Source organism: Crinia signifera, chromosome 6, assembly GCF_055691185.1.
Source record: "Crinia signifera chromosome 6, ASM5569118v1, whole genome shotgun sequence".
NCBI lineage: Eukaryota > Metazoa > Chordata > Amphibia > Anura > Myobatrachidae > Crinia > Crinia signifera.
The window spans coordinates 187,211,479-187,233,239 of record NC_139222.1 but is presented as its reverse complement, the minus strand read 5'-3'; the positions used below and the strand labels follow the sequence as shown (position 1 = coordinate 187,233,239).

Below are 21,761 nucleotides of genomic sequence, written 5' to 3'. Positions count from 1 at the left end.
ATTGGTGCTTTATCTCCTTCCACGTTAACTCTAGTTTATCTCTTTGCCAAGCTTAATACATCTGCCCCACTATTACAGAACTTCCCTGCACTATGCCGCCTGCCCTGCTTCGCCACACATTAAACACCCGCATCACGCGTGTCATAGATCAGGGGAAGCGCTATCCCCTGTCATAACGCATGGGGATAGCACATATTCCCCTGATCATTACTTGATAAATCTACCCCTGTGTTTTGTGGGAGGGCCCTGAACAACAAAGACGAGTCCAGACAGCTTGGGCGGGGGAGGGGTTTGGAGCGGTTTGACATCACACACAGCCACTGTGACCCAAAACATGGCTGGCTTGCACCTGGCTTCTTAGCTAGGCTTTACAGCCAGTAATGTGCAAGGCATTTACTGCAGTGTTGTGCTCTCACTTAAACCATATGCCCACAGAATGTTGAGGGCCAAGGGCACATCGTCTGAAGAAACCAGAAGCCTAGCACCTAAAGTTGCAGCTTTCCAAAGTTGGCAAAACTGCATGTAGCCTGAATCAGGCCCGAAAAACGATATGTTAGACCAATTTAAGGTCACCTTCTTGCCACTCCCTAGAACGAAGTGACATAAGGGTTGTTCCAGTGTGTACAGAAGCAGCAATAAATAGTTAGCATCAATGTCAAATATTGTTTGGTCGTTCGCAAGATTGCAGTTTGTGTGTGTAAACTCAATTTGGCTGGTTCTGAGCTCAAGGGAAATGGTCAGTAATGTTGGAACGAATGCTCCAGTGAGTACCCAGCTTTACAGTGACTCATCTAATGTGAAGTAGTCTCAGCTCCTCAGGTGTACAAGCAGATAAATACTGGCTGTCTTGTAGTAGGGTGCAATACAGTTATGAACATTCACTTTTTTGTTTCAGGTTCACAAAATTAATTGATTTTAGAGAAGCTAGAAAATGCTGAAGATCATACAGGATCAACTTTAAATGTAGGCATCCATTTTTCTATCAGCATTGTAGTTAGTGTTTATGTGGAGTGAATATAACCCCTCACCATACAATTATCCTTAGATCTTCCCTTGGTTGTAGTCCGTCAGTGTTACTGCAGATTTAGGGGGTTATTCTGGTTCGCTCCTTCTGGCAAATTCCTTCTGAAATGGACAAAACCATGTGCACTGCAGGGGGGCAGCTGTAAAATGTGCAGATAGAATTAGATTTGGGTGAGTTATTTAGTTTCTGTGCAGGGAAAATACTGACTGCTTTATTTTTACACTGCAATATAGATCTCACTGAAGTAAAACCCAACCCAAATCGAATTCTCTCTGCACATGTTACATCTGCCCCACCTGCAGTGCACATGATTTTGTCCATTAGAGAAGGAATTTGCCAGGAGTAGTGAATCAGAATAACCCCCTTAATGCCTAGACATTTAATGAGGCATCACTTGTGGTGTTGTGCAGTCAAATAACGTTCAAACTTCCCTAACGAAAGACCTTCTGTAATTGAATGTGGGTGGTTGGAACTTTTGAACACTTTGGGCTAAATATAATAGCCACAGTGTTACCGGAAGTGCTGGGCTTTCTGAAAGTCTACTGGGTTCTATTAAAGCAGCCAAACCAGCCTTGAAAGAAAAACCTGTACCTTCAGGAACTCAGAGACTAATAGATTTTCTCCCTAATAAGAGAATAGTGTTGCCTATAGCACAATGCAGGTTTCCATTGTGCCCATTCTCTGTGTGGAGCCATAAGCTAATAAGTTCTAAACAATATATTTTACAATAGAAGACCTGGCTGCTGAACAAAGCTCAGATACCACATTCATAGTGTGCCTACACATTTAACAATTCAATAAACACAGTGAAGACTTTATCTGGAAGTATAAGCCTTTACCCTATACAACACAAAAGCCTCTTCCCTGCTCAGCCACAAGAAAGTCTCCCTTTACGTGGCAAGCACCCCAAGCAGATTGTCTAAAGGCCCGTAAGGAAATACTCCTGCAGAAAAAGAAATAAACATAGGGAATTAGGAATGTGTGTATTCTGTGGACCAAGTGGAGGGAAGCAGTTTATCAGTGTGAGGAATGCTGGAATGTGCAGTCTAATGGCTCAATTCCAAGGACACACACATTACATAGAATCTCAAAACAAAGTCTCACAATACCCTTTTTTTAAATAAAATAAAACAAATAAAGAAGGAAAAAAATATATGGATTAGATATTTTATGCCATATTTGTATCAGGAATGTAGACTATAGTTTTGATATAACCAATAATAGTTATAACAGTAATCGCGGTTCACTGAAGATTTATGCTTATTCTGACCAAGCAGCTATTTGCATTTCTTGTGCTTGAGTGAATTTCTTCCTTGTCCTCCACAGTCCATACTGTGGGCTTGATTCTAATGTGGTTGGTATTGCACAGCTACAGTGAAACAGCTGTGCAATATAGTACAAGAAAAAAGTAAAAAACTAAATGCTATAGGAGTTGTTCTGTTAAATAGATGCCTCTTGCCAGCATCTGCAGCCCAACAGCTGCACCATCTGCCAGTCCACGGAACTGAAGCTTATGCAGACAGAACTTTGGGACACCACTGCCAAGTCCAGACGTTCATCTTCAGACGAAGCTGCAGACTCTGGGCTTGGCACACCTACAAAGTGGGGGGGTGACTCTTCCATTGCAAGGCATGATGTTACCGCCACCTCCCCAGGACAGACAAAGTCTCGCCTGAACATCAACTACAGCTTTCAGCGTTCTTTGAGTGATTCCTACTGCCCACCTCCTACCTAACTTCTGCATGTTCATTTTTTCCAGACCGCTGTCATCTTGTGTCTGCACTCAGTCTCAGCTGTTGCTCAGATCTACCTGCTGATCCAGCACTCCTGTAGCTGTGGACTCCAGCCGAGTCATCGGCTGGAGTGCGGCTGGAGTGGTAACTCCAAACACTTGCTACCTCATGCTGTAAAACCCATCTTGGCCTTCCAGGGATAGTTTGTAGTGGCAGTAGCCATCTTGCACAAGAGTGAAGTGTGATGATGGCCAATTTCATGAACCCTGCAGGTCCCTGTTGCCTACTGACTGCACTGACTGTCCACCCTGTGTTGTATCAAATGTCCTACTTATGCTGCTGTTCAGTGATGGTGCACGACACTCTTCTTCATTGATTCAGGTTGGCGTCCTCATGTCTCAGCCTAAACGGCCTGTTTTGAACATTATGATTTTCTTCCTGTTTCTTGATATCTTTGCCAGCTACTGTACTCTGCCATTTCTCCCTCATTATTTCCACCTGACCCAAGCGGCCTTCTATTCCACATGCATTGGTTTGCGTAGGAAATGCCATTAGTTGGGATCCCAATCAATCAGAAAACCAACAATGGGATCCCAACTGCCAGAATCCCCTCAAGTATTTTCACCCAAATCCTAACCCAGCAGCCTAACCCACCCCTAGTGCCAAACCCATTCACTTACATTACCACTGGGATGTTTTGGGAGCGTGGCCATTGGGATCACAATGTCAGTCTTCTTATGTATTTTAACCACATCCCGGTACAGCAGCTCAGTTACACACCCAGACAGTCTACCGTCTCCTAACCATATCTACTCCACTGACGCTGATAACACTTCCAGTTTGTCATTTAAAAAAATACTTTAAGCTATGAATGCCTCTGAGCAGATATTAGAGTATGGCAATTCAACATTTTCCTGCTCCAAACAATCTCAAAAAAATATGTGTAGAGTGTAGGGAACTTGTCTCTCAGAAGGTTGCTATTAAAACTAAACTCTCTCATATGGAGAGTAGTCTCTGAATTAATAATTTACTCTTCATAGTCTTACAGAGGGTAATTCATCTAGGAATGTCTGACACGATAGTTTGCCAAGTAGCATTCACGTCATCTCCCTTGTCAACCACCACTCCCAGGGTTTCATTTATGGAAATTTATAGACCACCTTATAAAATCTAAAGACCAGAAAGCGGTCATGGAAGTTATTCATCTTTATGGGCCTCTGAAATTTCCTAACAAATTCATTTCAGTTTACCCTAATTTACTGCAAATGTTCAAATGCTTTGTCCCAATTCACACAAGTCAAGAAGCTGCTTCAGGATCTTTAAACCAAATACTCCATGCTCCAACCTGCGCGCCTGTGGGAGGTTTGTGGGACTGCTCATTTCTTCAACATATCACAGGAGGCTTTACCCGACTTGATTTATGTCCCAGAGTTCATTGCTGAGCTTGCTGCAGACTGCATGCCTATATTACCTTGAGTGCGGGGAACTCCATTTCCTAATCTGAGAGACCGGTTACTTATAGCTTCTGATTTTTGTAGCCCTACTTTTATGATGGATTTAGTTTTTATCCTTTGCACAATCCTTATGGGCACTTTATGGCACCTTATAAATTAAAGAGAACATGAATGATGAAGTAGTCTGTTTACCAAGGGGATCCGATACGTAATCCCGGCGGTCGGAATCCCGACACTGAAATCCCGACATGGGGGGGGGGACATGGATCGCCCCCCCTTGCGGGCCCGGTGCCTCGCTACGCTCGGCATGCTATTTTATTCTCCCTCTATGGGTGTTGTGGACACCCACGGAGGGAGAAAGTTTCGGGATTTTGGCGGTCGGGATTCCAGTGTCGGGATTCTGAAAGCCGGGATCCCGACCGCCGGCAAATTGACCGCATCCCTACCAAGGACATAAACAGAAAACATGTGCAATTCTTTTGAGCAATACCAAAATGGTCCCCAGGAGGCCAGATGTAGTGACTATGGCCATGTCTCTGGAACAATGGAGGGGAATGCTGCTCTTACATGCCATTCTATGTTGCAACATAAGGATTTTGGGACAATGAAAGCTTTCATTACAAAACAAGGAAGACAGTTACTATGTTATTATTCAAAAACGTAAACAGGGAAACTGCTCAGAAAACAAATAGCTGTTGATGCATAGCGATGACAGGTGCCCAGGAAGGCGCACAAAGACATACTTCAGATCAACAGGAAGAGGTGTATAAAGACAGACATCAATGGTGTAAATTTACTAAGATGGGAGTTCTATTTCAGATGGGGATTTGCTATGGGCAACCAATCAGAATCTATTATCTGCTAGAAGGTGGTAAATAAATAAGTAGATTCTGATTGGTTGCCCATAGCAACATCCCATCTGAAACAGAATTATTTCTTTATTGTTTATTTTCCCGTGTTTTTCTCAACTGGTGAGAGGAGACATACAGGGTGAGATTTAATAGGTTGAGAGATTCAGAAAGTGAAAGATTTGTTGAGAAATCTCCAGTTTTTTAAAGCGGCAATCATTTACACATCAAAATCCAACTAGTTTAGCAGTGTAAATAATTGGCGCTTTAAAAAAACTGGAGATTTCTCAACATATCTCCTACTTTCTGAATCTCTCATCCTATTAAATCTCACCCTTTGTATCTTCACAGGTTAAAGATGACATTGAACAATATTGTGACCAACCACTATTTGTATTTAAGGTAATTAAACCTAAGGGTGTAATAAGGTATTCTTACAAATGGGTAGGGCTGTGTGTTAACATGCTTAGCTAGCCATGTAACACCGCCCGCCAGGCCAATGCCCGTCCCCCATCACCCAACAAATACCCCAGCCACACTGGGAATGTATGTTATGCATAAACATCGATTTGCAGGGTAGGGTGTGGGCCTAAAAAAAAAAACATTTGATGTTTGCCGACCTCCAAATGATTTCTACAGAGCTCGCAAATCATTGTCAGTCTGAGCTGACTTAGACTTGTAGTGTCCGGGAAGGCAGGTGCCCACCCGCGATCATATGGGGACACAGAGGGTATTATTCAATTCCGCTCGCCGCGACCGGCGAGGGGGTTAAACAGCGAGGATCGCAGAAAACCAGCAATCCTCTCTGTTTAGCCCCCCCGCCGGACGCTCGCCCTATTCAACGTTCCGGGGGAATCCTCGCCATCACAGGACGGCGAGGATTCCCCAAACAGCGAGACGTGGCTAATGCAGCAAACCAGCTGTATTTAGCCGCGAGTCTCACTGCTTCCGCAGCCGCATACGCCGATTCCCGCTCGCTCAAAAAACGGAACGAGGAGGAATCGGCATATGAGGGGGGTCAGTTGAATACTGACAGGGCGAGCGGTGACAGCGAGCAGGAAGCCCTGCTCGCTTACAGCATTGAATATACCCCAGAGTGTTTTCTTCAGCACTTGCGCTATATACACCTGTATAAATGAAGTTATAGAGACCTGATATAGTTGTAAAGAGACCTGATTCCAAAAGTTAGCCAATCGTGAACAAGCTTTTTGGTTTATATTCAGTTTTCAAGTTTATTAGGTCAGACAAAAGGAATTTCAGTTTGAACTTCATTCCATGCCTAAAAAGCTTGAAGCTATCTACTACTAACAGGAGATTAGCAGTCTCAATGGATTCCTGTAGACGCTCTTAGCAGACTGAAATAGAAAAGTGACAGACGTCTGCATTCTATAGCATCCTTCGCCTGGTTGACAGCTTATCTCCTGGCAAAGGCTACCTTTCTTTCTACAGCGGACGAATGCGCCATCCATTCTTTCCCTCTGACACAGTACATACTTGGTCAGACCACAACCATTCCTTGGCGGAGTCTCACTATTCCTTCCCCTTCTGACTAGAAACAGCTAGTTATGCAGATAAAAGCTACAAGCACTGCAAGACTTACCCCACACTGTAACATACAATATAGGGCTTAAAGAACACTGATTGGACAGGAGTAATATATTTGTGAAATAACAAAGTGGAAACAATTAAAAATGGTCAGAAAAATGCAAATATCTCATTTCAAAACAAGCATCAAGAATACTAAGTGCACATGTATTCAATTTTGCTTATAGAGCTTCTGCTAGGAAATGCAACTTAAATGTGACCTATGCTAATTAATTATCCACTTCAATCAAACGGTTAACAACTTTTCTTTGCAGCTCCCTGAGCAGGTGGAAAGTTGGGGAAAATCCAGATTTTAAAAATATTGGGATTTGGATGAGAATCACTGAGATAAGATCACTAGGTCGACACTCAAAAAGTTGATATGGCTTTAGGTCGACAGTTAAAAGGTTGACATGAGGGTTTTCACTTTTTTTTGAGCTGACAGGTGGTATTTCATGCCCTACCATCCACTAGCACATGGAGGGAGAATATAATAGTGGCTGAAGCATGGCGAGCACAGTGAGCCATGCGAGAGGACACAGTGCACAGATACGGTGTCCGTGTCGGCTGTGTCTATACACAGCCGAGGTAAAAACCCCATGTCAACCTTTTTTAATATCGACCTAATTCATGTCAACCTGTGGTCGTCCGAATGACCCACGCCCCATTCAAACCAACTTCCACTCCCCCCTAGTGATTTATAAGGCATTTTTTATTTTAATCTGGCCAATAACTACTGTACATCATTTTTATTGAGCATTGCTACACCCGGCAAATTACCGGTTAACATGTTTGAAATTACAGGTATTTTTATGACCACTTGACACCTAAGATCCCCAAATACTTAGCTTTTTTGCCACTAATGCAATTTTAGCCAATAAAAGTTTGTACTTTATAGGTATAGAATGACTCCTCCATTTTACCCGCACAGCTTACATAAAAAAGCCTTTTACAACTGAACTTTACATTACGTGGGCACAGTAAGTGAAATAACTGCTCAATAAACATGTCTATTCAAGACAATGAATTGAATCTGCCTCATCATATTGCTATTTGTCACAGCACAATGCATGTGGCCATATCAGTGTTTGGGGTACATTCAGAGTTCTAGTGAAGAAGATGGGATGTTGCCCATAGCAACCAATCAGAAACCATTTATTTATTTAGCACCACTGACAAATCTAATACACAAAGGAAAAAAAGACTAACTAGAAATCTATTTGCATTACATGTTTGAGCCCTTTTTTAAATACTCTGTACAAAAGGAGCAGAAATCATGGCCTCCCTTTTCGAGCCTCATTCATGAGAATGTAGTCTGTCATCTCTGTAGAATCAATATACTATGGCAGATTTCACAAAGCTGTCTAAACAACCTATAGAAGATGTAAGGAGCCTCCCTACTTAATACACTGAAATACCACATAGATTTGTCCAAACCACATGGTCATCACAAAGCTGTGCCCACAAATTAAGCAGCCCACAATTCTTGAAATCAGGACTCTGCAAATATGGCAGTGGTTAGCCTTGCCGATTCTCAATGATGTATCACAAGATGTACAGCATTGCAAACAGGGAGAAAATACAAACTCCACACAGTTGATGGCCTAGGATAGTGTGTTTCATTTTGATGCACTTGTGCTACTGTAGATCATTTACTCTAATCTCCAACCAGTAACAGTGTGAAAAATGTTGTTAACAAAATACAAAAAATAAAGGTCAATGTAATATTGTATGGAAGGGAATAAGTTTAGATCAGGTGTTCCCAAACTTTTTTGAATCACGGCACTCTAGATTATCAGAATTTTTTTCTTGGCACCCCATTAAAATAATAAATTAAGTAAATTGAGTTTATATGTAAGGGATGCAGTTTAAATCCCGGCGTTCTGGATCCTGGCGTTCAGAATCCCGACGCTGGAATCCGGACCGCCGAAATCCCAACACTTTCTCCCTCCGTGGGTGTCCACGACACCCCTGGAGGGAGAATAAATTAGCGTGCCGAGCGTAGCGAGCGCAGCGAGCCCGCAAGGGGGGGCGATCCACGTCCCCCCCTTGTCGGGATGTCGGCGGTCGGGACTCCGGCGTCAGGATTTTGAACGCCGGGATCCCGACCGCCGGGATTGCATACTGAATCCATATGTAATCCTTAGGGTTAGTTATGTGGTAAGGAACAGGATTCACTTCAGCTTGTCCACATATTTTATTATTGGAAATTACAAGCACTGGTTTTGCCTACTATACTGACCAATATGAATTTTAAATACTCATGGACCACCAAGCCAAGGCACCCCTGCAAGTGTCCTAAGGCACCCCAGGGTGCCACCGAACACATTTTGGGAACCACTGATATAGACAATACAAAATAGTTATCCATAACTAACATAACATGTGTGCAGAAGTTATTTTTTGCTTTATGTCAGAGTCATAAAAAGTGGCCTCTCACTGAGGGAGATGTTGGATGCGAATATAGATACCAAATTACAGGTTTGGAAGCCACACAAGACATTATTACGATTCTCATGAAGCCATTTCCTACACTGGATAACAATTATTTAACAGGCTATGGAGCAGGGATTCCCAATCTTTTTTTGAATCACAGCACCCTAGAGTATCAGAATTTTTTTTCGTCACCCCTAGGCCCAAACAAAATGTAGAAAAAAAATATTTAAATAATTAGATTGCATGCTATACTGGCTAACTATCGCATTGCGATAAACTGGATATCGGGTACTGACACTTATGCTAATTTTTCTGAGGTACAGTGTTTCGTTCCTGACGTACATCTAGTAGCGTTATTACATAAGACTTCCCCGGGCTCTCCCAGAAGCAGTAAAGAGTAACGTCCTCCTCAATACTACTTGCATGGCAATTGGTTAGGTCTGCTGTCAGTACTCCCAAATATACATCTATCTTTCTTCCACTATGGGGCAACCTCAGTTTCATACCCAGCCAGCTTACAAATGCTTTTAGATCCTGGAATGACTGAGGCCCTCAAGTATGTTGCGAATTATCTCAAGGTAAATTTCCTGACCATCCTGACTAATACAGGTTTAAAAGATAAATATCCTCAACTTCAGATACCACAATTTGTATACCCGCAGGTAAAGAGCTATGCCCAATCTGTATTAACTTTGACCGGGCCAAATGTTACGCTTTGTGCTCTTGATAGACTCTTACACGCACGGTTAGATAGTCCGCTTTCATACGACCTCTGCCGCAAGTGCATAGCATTAGACCAACCTCCGAAGGGTTTTTTGAAATGGCAAAATGTTTCCTGAACTGACCATGAAAACCATACCAGTCATTAAATAAAAGCCTAGTATCTACCTCCTATATGGAGATGCACCAAAAGCTTTTGCTAGATTCTACTTTACCCCAAAACTTAAAATTCCTCACTGGAGGAGCCCCCGATACTAACTGCTACAAGTGCAGTAGCCCCGACGCGGACCTGGTACACTGTATGTGGTCCTGTACCATTGTACAGTCTATTTGGTCTGAATTTCAGGAATATGTTAAATCGAACCTTATTATAGATTTCACCATTTCCAAATCTTAGGTGTTTTGGGGAAGATATTACTCCTCAGATCGTAAACGTTTTTCCCCAGGTACCCGTCTACTGCTTGTTAAGCTGGCAGCAACTATTAAAAAAAAACATTGTCAGAATGGATCTCCCCAACTCCCCTCCTCCATGTCTTTGGCTTTCCCTAGAATAACTCACCTGTTCATGATGGACTGGATGGAAACCTTCATCCAAAAAGAAAAATTGACAGCTAAGTTCTTTGTATGATCAAACTTACACTAGTTTGAGGACAGAGTCATATCGATTCCTTGGAATCGATATGACTCTCCTCAAACTAGTGTAAGTTTGATCTTACATATGCTCCACTGGACATAGCGCTCAAGACTTTGATTTTTCTTTTTGTCTATAATTGTTTGAAGTTTTGGTGTAACTTTATTATCAGTGTATAAGCTGCTTTGTTGTCTTTGCGCAACTGTACAAAAATTATTACCAAAGCTAAGTTCTTTGATCCACACCCTATCCCTCCCCCTGAAAGTCGCCCTTAGGAATGCTTTCTCCAATACCACCTCACAGAAACTTTAAGTAACGACCCTCTGCATTCTGAAATGTTTGTTATATGGATGCACTGTTGTGCTCTAATTTGTTATGCTGATCACATACAATGTACCGTCAATTATTATTGTTTGATTTTAATCAGTTTTATTATTTGTCACACTTGCAATGTAATGTATTTCATTGATTTTTCCTGTCAAATTTTTTTTTTTTTTTTTATAATTAGATTGTGTTTATATGTTATACTGTATGTTAAAGGGCAGGATTTACATCTGTTTGTACACATGTTTTAAGATTGGCAGCCACCAGCATTGGTTTTGTTTAAAAATAATTTGAATTGGTCCAGGACCACCAACCCGTGGCACCCCTGCAAGTGTCCTGAGGCACCCCAGGGAGCCACGGCTCACAGTTTGGGAACCACTGGGCTATGGTAAGTGTTTACTGTAAGTGTTTCGGGCAACAACATTCAAAAAAGAACGCTCCCTACCTCTGTAAGCTGTTGAGGGTGTACAATATGCAACCACCTGATGAATTTCATGAACAATACTGACATGGTAAACTACTAAAAGGGTTGTATATTATATATTACACACATACATATCTATATAATTTTATACACACAGAGACACACACAAAATATAGAGTTTGAGCAGAATTGCATAAAATCAATTTATACAATTACCTAATGCAATGTTATGGATTAGAAAAGGTTTGACAGATTTATGTTGGGTCTAGTAAAGAGTAAATTCCTACTATAAAAATAATTACTTCTCTAGATGGAAGGACAATCACTGATTCCTCTTATAACAATAACTCCATCATGAAAAAGGTAAAAAATGGCAATACTGTATTGTTTTTGATGTATTGATTTATACCTCTTTCACATTGAGCCTTTTACCAGGGATATTGTCATGGCAAACCAATTCCTGGCTTGTTATACAAGAGTCAACCCAGGTTGTGTTACCCGGAAATCTCATCCTGGTCACAACGAGAGTCGAACCACGTACTGACCCGATTATCCTGATTTATCTGACCCAGGTCACGGTGAAAGTATGCAGACAGATGAATCACTGGCACTAAGAAACAAAGCCATCTCCAAGTGATGGAAAAGGGATGACCCAGCAGGTCTGCAGTGTGAACACTGTTTTAAGCAGCTGGCTTGAAACATTGTTCAATAACTGAGGTGGGACCCAGGTTATTGGTGTAAAAGGAGTATTAGAGGCGATGGCCACATACATACTGTACTGAATATAAAGCACCAATAGACCACCTACATTGCAGATTTTTTTCTGCATCACAGACAATGGATTTCCATCATTAACAATGATGTGTGCAGCCATACATCACCACCAATTTAATTCGCCCACTGAAGAAACAAAAAGAGATACTAAAAAAAACAGAGAGCAAGATAAATAAAAGGTGAGAATGAAGTTTGCAATGCAATAGAATATGTTCCAGCTCTCACTAGTATAGAACAGGGCATGCAGTACTCTGTAGCAAAGTTACACTGGCCTCAAGATGCAATCCTAAAAGAAAATATTTGGTTTATTTTGTGAGGAATATTAAAAATGACAATCTCAGAACCTCTGTCTGACATTTTAGTCACACAGGAGACTCCAGTCCATCATTATACTAGTTTATAGTGAACTACCGGATTAGACTATAATGTGGCAGCATTACTGTACAGTGTTAAATGGGACACTTTTCCAAGGTGTGCCAGTCATAGTGGAGCGTTGAAATATCATATACCACATAAAGAACTTACGTAGATGAGTCCTGAGTAATATCTGTCTTTTAGGTTGTGGAGCACAGAAGCTTCATTTAAGCAAGTCAGCTCCGCCATATCCTCAACTTTGGAAAACTTGGGTGGGTTCATTTTCTGGATGTCATCTTTGTTCACCATCGCCTTTTTTCCATTCTCGGCTAGCTCCACCACCACCTCGTCTCCTCGCTCCTCCTTAATGCTAGCAGCCTCAAATCCATGCCGTTCCGAGGGCACCCACACCAGCTTCTTGGCTGTCCAGTCAGCTTGGGTGGCTGGATTGTAGACAACATCACGGTCCACAAAGAGGTATCGCTCTGGGTCATCCTGTCCCACTCTTTGAGACATTATGACTTGGGAGTGTCTAGGAATCACCTAAGAATAGAAGATAGCATAGTCAATAATTACCTGAAATATACCACAATGCTTTAAGATTACTTAAACAGAGTGATTGTCACAAAATAACATAATGAACTTAAACAATGTGTATGACATGTACTGTCAATTAATATTGAAAGTAAAAAGATTTACATTTACTTATATAGCTTCTGAAGCGATATATAGCATATCAGCTTTTGACCTTCAAAATTAAAATTTGCCCTCCTCATTTGTTAGATACAGGGTGCTAGAATAAACATATGTCCAGATTGCCTTTGGAAATGTGTACATACAATATGACCACAGGCTGCATCACTTCATTGTAGTTAAATAAAACTGCTTACATATACAGTAGCTAAACTCCATTCTTGGAACCCATGCATTATGTGTACTTCTATAAGCCCAAATCTACACAGTACTTAGGGCAGCAACAGATGAGTGATTAAATGCTGCTTTTAATCTCTTAAACACATATGTATTGTTTAATGCAGACTTGGAACCAGCATTTAGAAACACAACAAATTACTAAAATGGAAAAACCATGTGCACTGCAGGATGGCAGATGTAACTTGTGCAGAGCGATTTAGATAAGTTATTTTGTTTCTGTGCAGGGAAAATACTGACTGCTTTATTTTTACACTGCACGATAGATCTCACTATGAAGTAAAATCCCATCTAAATATAATTCTCTCTGCACATGTTACATCCCCCCTGCAGTGCACATGGCTTTGTCCATTTGAGAAGGAATTTGCCTTTGCGAGTGAACCAGAATACGGGCCTATATTTCTGAGCCTCTTTTTGCAAAAAGTTTGTGTTTAAAGCTGAAATACCACACTTAAGATGTAGCATTTTAAAATGACACATGGGTCATTCTAAACAGATCATGTGAAATATATTTTGGAGCATGTGTTTTTATTATTTTGTGTAAAGTAAATGTTTGCTTGTTATGAAAACTGGTAACAAACGTTAAATGAAAAGGACATTCTCATTGAATGACCCACATGCAAAATAAACCTTAACCAAGTAGTTCTTCCTAAAGCCATCCTCACCAACAGTTCAGCAAAGCAGACCCAGAGGTTGAAGCCATCTTTAAGAACCAGTATCATAGGAAATATATATCTATATAGTAAGTGTTAAGTATTACAGTTAAATACTTTTTTTTTTATCTGATGCATTCTACAGGATAAGGTTCCCACACAGTACGTTTTGTCCTCAATGTGTTTTGATGCGCTTCGCATGTTGTTTGAATTGCATGCGACACGCTGAAACAGCGTGCAATTTGAACTAGATGGGATCTAGTAAAAAAGTACGGCTTGTACATCCTTTGACTTGCGACATGCAAACCAAAAGACACACGTGCGATCTGATCTACACACAATGTGTTTTGAACTAAAAAGTTCAACCTGCATCAGCTATAGGGTTTTTGTATACTTTTATAAATATGTGTACACAAATGGTCTTTGCAGCTCTCTATAAACAAACAAAAACTATTTGCGTGGCAGGACCTAGAAGATAACCTTTGTCCTTAGCAAGGGTCACTTAGTACTCATTTGAAAAACACTAATCTTTTTTGCATTTGAAATGACAACATGAAACACTTGTTGTGGCCAGTGGCTGTAAAGTAATCTACTACCACTCTCCGGCTTCATGGGAAATTTTCACAAAAAACACCATTACTATTTTCCAGCAGCAGTAGGGCTGAGAGCAGAAGTGATGACCCTGACAGTTGTTCATGAACTTGCGGACCTCCGAGTACATCGGCAATGCATGCAACTCAGGTACTATAATGGTAACCACGCTCTGCAGTATCAAATGCTTCAAGAGTGGGGAAATACTCTGCACATAACTGGGGCATTTACGAGTCATAAATATATATCATATGAAAGTCATTTATCTTTAGGATCACACAAAGGAAGTAGTCCCATCACTCCCTATAGTGCACCCCATACTTTCAGTTACAGCCAAGTACTGTAATTATGGGAACCAAACAGCAAACTTTTCTCCCATTTCAGCTTGCCACCTCCAGGGTCTGGTAAGCAGAAATGTGCGCAACCACAGCAATTCTCCACCCAACAAAGCAACAACTTGAATTGCTCTGTCGAGGATCTAGAATGAATAACAGCCACATTAAGAAAAATTTGCTCCCAACCATTGCTGGGCATACACTGTGTATTCATTTGGCCAATGAAACCAACATCAGTGGGTCAACCACATAACTGTACAGTGTGCCACCGCTTTATGTGTGCCACCGCTTTAAAAATTTAATTTGGTCAAACACGTCAGATGATCCATGTATGTACGATGCAATATTTTGACGCTGCAAGTCAGCCACATCGAACAATGTATGTGCTCACGCAGCAGACCAATGGATACTTCCCTTGCTCAGATAACAGATCATCCATCCAGAGTCCATCCCCTGCAATGTTGGTTTCCTTATTCTGGCCCAATTACATCAGAGCAGGTCACAGGACATTACCTCAGGCTCACTGTGCAGTGACACAGTAGGCTGATCAACGTAGGGGCATCACAAATGGTTACAGCGATGTCCAGCTAACGTCACGCTAACAAACAGCAGAAAGATGGCTGACATGCCAAAGCCTACTCTGTAAAACTGGTCTCCTTGGAGGGAGAATTCAACCCATAGCAAAGAGGAAATGGGTTCCTTGAGTCGGCTAATAACATAATAGTCTATTAATAAGCATTTTGCCAAAAGTGAATCTGTCCTATAATATGAGCCTTAAAAGCATAGAAAATATGTTGCAAAAGTATTAGAGACCAGGTTTTAGCTTTGTTTGACCTGCCAACAGCACTGCCCAGGAGACGACCTACTTGGAAGAGAGTCATGGTTTCACTGTGGAACAGTTGTGGAAGTAGTAAGTAATCAAGCTGGATATAGATTTCCCCATTACAATATAAACTCCAAAAGACTGATGACCTAACATACATCAGTCACCTGCCACTTTTTCCTAGCACATGGAACCTTGTTAAACTACAGGAGGCCAACGTGTGTATGTCATCCAATATTTTACAGAACCATAACATCATCTCACTGCATTTACACATACCACTCAACTCCCCTGTACAAGAGGCTTCACTAGAATGTCAAGGCTTCCGAGAACCGTAACCAGCTCAAGAACTACAGGCATCTCTTTGGGACTGGACATTTTTCAACCCCTTTTTCTGAGACCCAGGCAGACAATGGTGTGTACTTTTGGCTTGGAGCCCAAGACGAATACCGTATATCAAATAAAAAGTGAAGATTAAAAAGTTTATGTTGTCGATAGCAACCAATCCAAAATATTCTTTTGTTTTCTAAACTACAATAAAAGAGATAGTCAAGTACATGGTTGCTATGGGAACCCACCATCTTGCATAAGTTTTCATGTCATGTTTCTCAGCGGTTTACAAAATAACTTATTGAAGTCTTAACTATTGCCTACAACCAACTCTGGCCATTACTGTCAGACAATGTATCCACAGAACATCACTGGGCCAGTACATCACTGGACCAGTCTTCCAGCAAATGTGGCAGATACTGACAACAGGCAGGAAGCAAATAATAATGGGGTCATTTTTTTTATATTTGCCAAACTGAAAAGGCAGCGGTGGCTTCATCTGCTATCAAATCAAGAGGTCACTGTATAAAGAGAATTACCATTTACACTGGGAAATAAAGTCCCCTTTATCACACATTTAACAAATTACAGAATTGTAGAAAGATTATAAATATATTTGCTACATACACAATACACACACCCACATATGTATAATGAGGGGTGTTTGGCTGCTGGAATGGGTATGTTTCTCAGACTACAGAAGGACAGCTTGCTACAAATATTTGTGCTAAAACTGACAGGCTAGAGGAGATTTTTCACACATAAAAGTAATGGATGCATTGGAGGGAGGGGACTGGAAGAGCATGGAGAGTTAAAAGCTATTTGGAGTATAGGTGAGGCTCAGAGAAATCATGTACCAGTATAAGGGCTATAAAGAATGTTGTCCTGGCCCAGTGGTACTGATCTGTGCTGCTATATTCCTGTAGGAGGTGAGGTGGGGGGAGCACAGAGGAGGGGGCTAGACAGAGAAGAGGAGGACTGAGCATGGAGGCTGCTAGTCATGATGTAGACAAGCTCTTTGTTCCTCAAGCTGCTGCAATAAGAGATCTGAGCAGCCACCCATCCAGCCGGGTAACTGTGCTCCATACTCGTTCCTCAAACTTAACCCTTTTCCTGCCATCATCTCCCCTAGCAGGGTAAAGCAGCCTACAGGCCTAACTGAAAACAACTGAATAGGCCTTGGAGTCGCCCTGATTAATTCATTTCTTGGAGTGAATACATTTTGCAGCAAGGATGCCTCTATTAAACAGGTTTAAAAAGCAACAACCTAATGGTTAAATTGTATCTTATGCCTTCATCAGGTATCATGTTCCATACATGTTCTAACATTTGCATAAGAGGGCACATGGGCAGGGCTGAACGCACATGGGCACCAGCAAGGGAGGAAAAACCAAGCATCCCTTGTGGGCACCAGCCAGGGCAAAAGAGTATGTCTGTTCTAAAACATTTAACCCTTCTCCTACCACAGGAACTAATTGGCAACATGGCTGCCTTCGCAGGAGTGAATGAATGGGAAAAAACACCAGCTACCATTCAGCAATGATGTAAGATCATTTCCCCAGACAAACCCGAACACACCTCAACTCTGCAGAGTATTGAAAAATAATTAACCCTGATTATATAAGCAAGTAGCCACACAATTAAAGAAGTGAGGAATTTAAAATGTAAGAACAGGACTTATTAACGTGCAAGGACTATTTCAGAAATAAGGCAAATATCTAAATGGGGGAAGTTACCATAAAGGAATTTTTTACTATAGAACGAAAAACCCAACTTCGTATGTAGATGCTTGGGGGTTAATCAGTAGCAAGTACCACTGCCCCTAAAAGAGAGGTGGCTGACAAGACGAATTGGAAGGACATAGCTTAGTGGGGTGTAGGGAATGCAAGGGTGTATGGGAAAGGCATAAAAAGAATGAGAGGTATTTGTGATATTTCCGTAGGGAAAAAAGACGATATGGAGAGGGTTAGAGGAAACTTAACAATTCAAATTGTGATGAATTATTTGATAATGAAACTAGTAGTATAACATTTATAGATCAAGACTGAGAAAGTGACAAAAGAACATACTGGGGACTTACTACAGAGTACATGCTATTAGTGAGATCTGGTATATTAGAATTAAAATATGAATTAAAGGAATTAATGTGCAAAGTCAGAGCAACAATGCTGTTACAGTATGTATTAATATCTTAAATGACTGCAAATTCAATGGAACATATGGAATTAGTTCTATATTACATTTCTAAATTATTTTGCTAGGACTGTCTTCATTTTCGTGGGCACAACAAATAGAGTAGTATTAGAGCAGAGGGCATTTTCTGGGCACAGAATATTTGAGAAGGAAGGTGAATAGTGTGCTGGGTGCGTTCTCCCAGCCTAAAAAAAAGGAGGGCACATTCTGTGGCAGCAGATTATTTAAGGGGTTAAGGTATTCCCTTGGCTACATAGAAGACCCACTAGACAATTGTATTGTAGTCTGTATATAATTGGTAAGATCAGGATATTACTAGGTGCATTTGGGGAATTATACGTAAGTGTCCTGGTAATGTCTCTAGTAATCGCATTGTATGAATGACCAGTGATGGGATATGTGTACTATTCCGTGCATATGAACGTGCTATATCATGCCGGTAGCCACCCCAGCATCCCCTCTTACCAGCGGCTCCTGTGCTCCCTCGCTCCTTGTCTGCGCCTCCCGGTAACCGCCAGTCCGGCCCCGTCCCTCCAGCCCGTCACCTCTGGGACCACGCCCACACGACACCAGGAGGGGTTTACTAGACCTCTCTTCCTAAGCTATTGGCCACCACCCGCTATCATCCCCACCTATCCCAGCTCTGATTGGCCACTTCAACTATCAATCAAGCTGAAACCGTTACTTTGCTGTTGCCCTTTCTCTCTCCATCATTTTTTCTCCAGTTCTCCCGCCCACCACTGGCAGAGAGTGGCTAAAGGTAGCTGTCATTCTTCGGGGCATCACTTCTATAGGTTGTGGTGGTTTCCATGGATTCTAACATGGAGTAGGCGCGGTCATGTGGACCGGGTTGCGCACAAATTTGATTGACAGTAGTGTGAGCCCCACGTGGGTGTACTGCTGAGTGATTACAGGAAGAGACGCTGCAGCAGCGGGTAATACGGCTCAGCTACCCTAAAAGTACTCAAAACAAGACTGCCGCCGCATATGTAGCACGGTCGATGTAGACTGTAATTACTGGTGCTTCGGTAAGGGGGAGAGGAGATTGTGCTGCAGCCATTCATTTGGCTTGGAACCCCGGACATGCTAAATGCCGCCCACCCTTTTTTTTTTTTTGCTAGGCTACATGTACAGTACTAAGGATTGTCGAGTGCGAAAATGAAGAGAGATAGGGCTATTTCATACGCTCCGGCTCCTGCAACTGGCCATCGATAGTGCTTAACTATGCAATGTATGACCATCGATATTTTTACATATCTATGGTCATCCATTGTATTTAATTGATTAGCCTGTGGGCCAATCAAAGCGTGGGGGGTGCTTTGAACATCGTTTTGCTATTCTATCGATGGAGGGAAACCATCTGGTTCTCCCTCATCGATGGCAATAGTATTCGAACCATTGATGATTTTGAATCATCGATGGCCATCCCTACATGGAGGTAGGAGGGCCCTGCTTGCAAGCTTACAATCTAGAGGGATAATAGGAGGGAAGATAGAGGATAGAATTCTATAGCATTACTAGACGGTCCAGATGGGATGCAATTAGATATGAATGCTACTGGAGGTTGTGTGGGGCTCCTGAATATGATAAGCTAGCCTGAAGAGGTGAGTTTTCAGGGAACACTTGACATTTTGGAGGCTAGAGGAGAGTCTAAAGGTGTCCATACACTGCTGCGACGTCTCGCAGTAGTGTTCGGACACCCGATACCCTGCAAGCTGCCGGGACCTTCCTGGGGGCACGGACGCATGTGATCCGTTTTAATGGATTGCATGCGTTCCTGCCCTCCTCACTGCCTGGAGGGAGGTCCCAGAACAGGTGGTCGGACGGCCATCCGGTCTGACCACCTGGTCGAGTCCGATGCGCACGGGACTGTGCAACGGACCCGACTGCATGTCAGGGAGAGGCGATTTGGTCCGATTTAACGGGCCGATTGGTCTCAATCGGACCAAATCGCCTCAGTGTATGGGCACCTTGAGTGTGCGTGGAAGGGCATTCCATAAGGTGGGTGCTGCCTGACAAAAATCCTGCAAGTGTTAGTGGGAGCGCGTAATGAGTGTGGATGAGAGACGCAGAGCGTGCTGACAGGCGTTATTTAATGCCCTACCATCCACTAGGGCATGGTGGGAGAATGAAATGGTGTGCCCGAAGCATGGCAAGCTTAGCGAGGCCCCATGCCCGAAGCATGGCGAGGGGACGCGGTGCTACGTTTCAGTGTCCATGTTGACACATGACGCAGATCTTGTGCAGAGCGTGCTGACAGGCAGTATTTCATGCCCTACCATCCACTAGGGCGCTGTGGGAGAATAAAATAGTGTGCCGAGCGTAGCGAGGCACCGTACCCTGAAGCATGGCGAGCGTTACATTTTAGTGTTTATGTTGACTGTGCTGACATTCCGGTTAAAATATTAAAAAAACATGTCAACCTTGCCCATGTTGACCTAATGACCCTGTCCACCTTACCCATGTTGACCTAATGACCTTGTCGACCTAAAGTCATGTCGACCTTAACTAATGTTGACCTAAATGCATGTTGACCTAGTGCTGGTGAACTAATGATCCATACCCATATTCATATATACCTTACCTCCCAACTTCAGCTGGCCATACATCAGGACGATCTGCATACGACCCTGATGTTTGTGGAGCGGTTGAACGAGCGATCTCTCGTTCGACTGTAATGAGAGCTGACGGATCAGACCTGCAGCACATCTGATCTGAGGGCCGACCTCACAAAATGCGGGACTACGCATTATGAGTAAACCTCACAATGTGCATTCAGTCCGTTGCATTATCTGTTTGGGTACAATGTCGTTCTGGTGTATGAGGGCCTTAAGATCCTGGAGCACTGTTTCTTTCGGCTGAAAAAGGGACATGGACACCCAGCACTGTTTCAATCAGGTTTATGTTTTGTTTACAGTTTTACCACTTCACTTGTATATGCAACTCCATTTCACTTCAAGTATATGCAACTTCACATCAATATAACAATTCATGTCTATGCAACATTACATTATTACATCATCTAATCAATCATTGAATTTATTCGTGACCCTTTACTGAATAATAAATACTGTTCTTCAGACATCGTATCAAGATCAATTATTGGAAAGTAGAGGTTGGGTTATGCTGTAAGTCTTGAATTTGCCAAGCAGCTTAGTGAGAGACTGATCAGTAAAACATCGATGCTATCAGCATTTGGACACATGCGCACTGACTTTGTCAGTAAACCATCGATGCTACCATCGAGTTGGACACATGCACGCTGACTTTGTCAGTAAAATATCAGGCTGTCAGCAAGCTAAACATACAGTACTTGTGTATTTTGACGGCGCCCACGAAATCGGCCGCAAATCGCATGGAAAGATCGGATGCGATTTTGCGGCCGATTTTCGACCGATTTTTCACTTTTTCCGGCCAATTTGCATGCTGTTCCATTATTGCACACCCCCGAATACCATCGTAGTGCATCGCATGCAATATAGTGGCATGTGATGCATGCCATGCGATGCATGTGAAGCGATTCGATTTGTAATTGTACAATCACCCTGATGGGTGCTTACAATGTTAAATGCACCGCCATTGTTAACGCTACCCCCACTA

General features: G+C 42.3%; 1 protein-coding gene across 2 annotated transcripts in view; it reads right to left on the bottom strand.

Annotated features, from left to right (window-relative positions):
• MYH10 (myosin heavy chain 10) overlaps positions 1–18,782 on the bottom strand; it is a 137,651-nt gene extending 118,869 nt beyond the window's left edge. For both annotated transcript variants that reach the window (XM_083148419.1, XM_083148420.1), the window contains exons 1-2: positions 18,627–18,782; positions 12,478–12,849 (exon numbers count right to left, since the gene is read on the bottom strand). In XM_083148419.1, the coding sequence (XP_083004545.1) occupies positions 12,478–12,822 (345 nt within the window). In that variant the 5' untranslated portion in view covers positions 12,823–12,849; positions 18,627–18,782. The remainder of the gene's footprint in view (positions 1–12,477; positions 12,850–18,626) is intronic.
• Between the last annotated feature and the right edge of the window lie 2,979 nt (positions 18,783–21,761).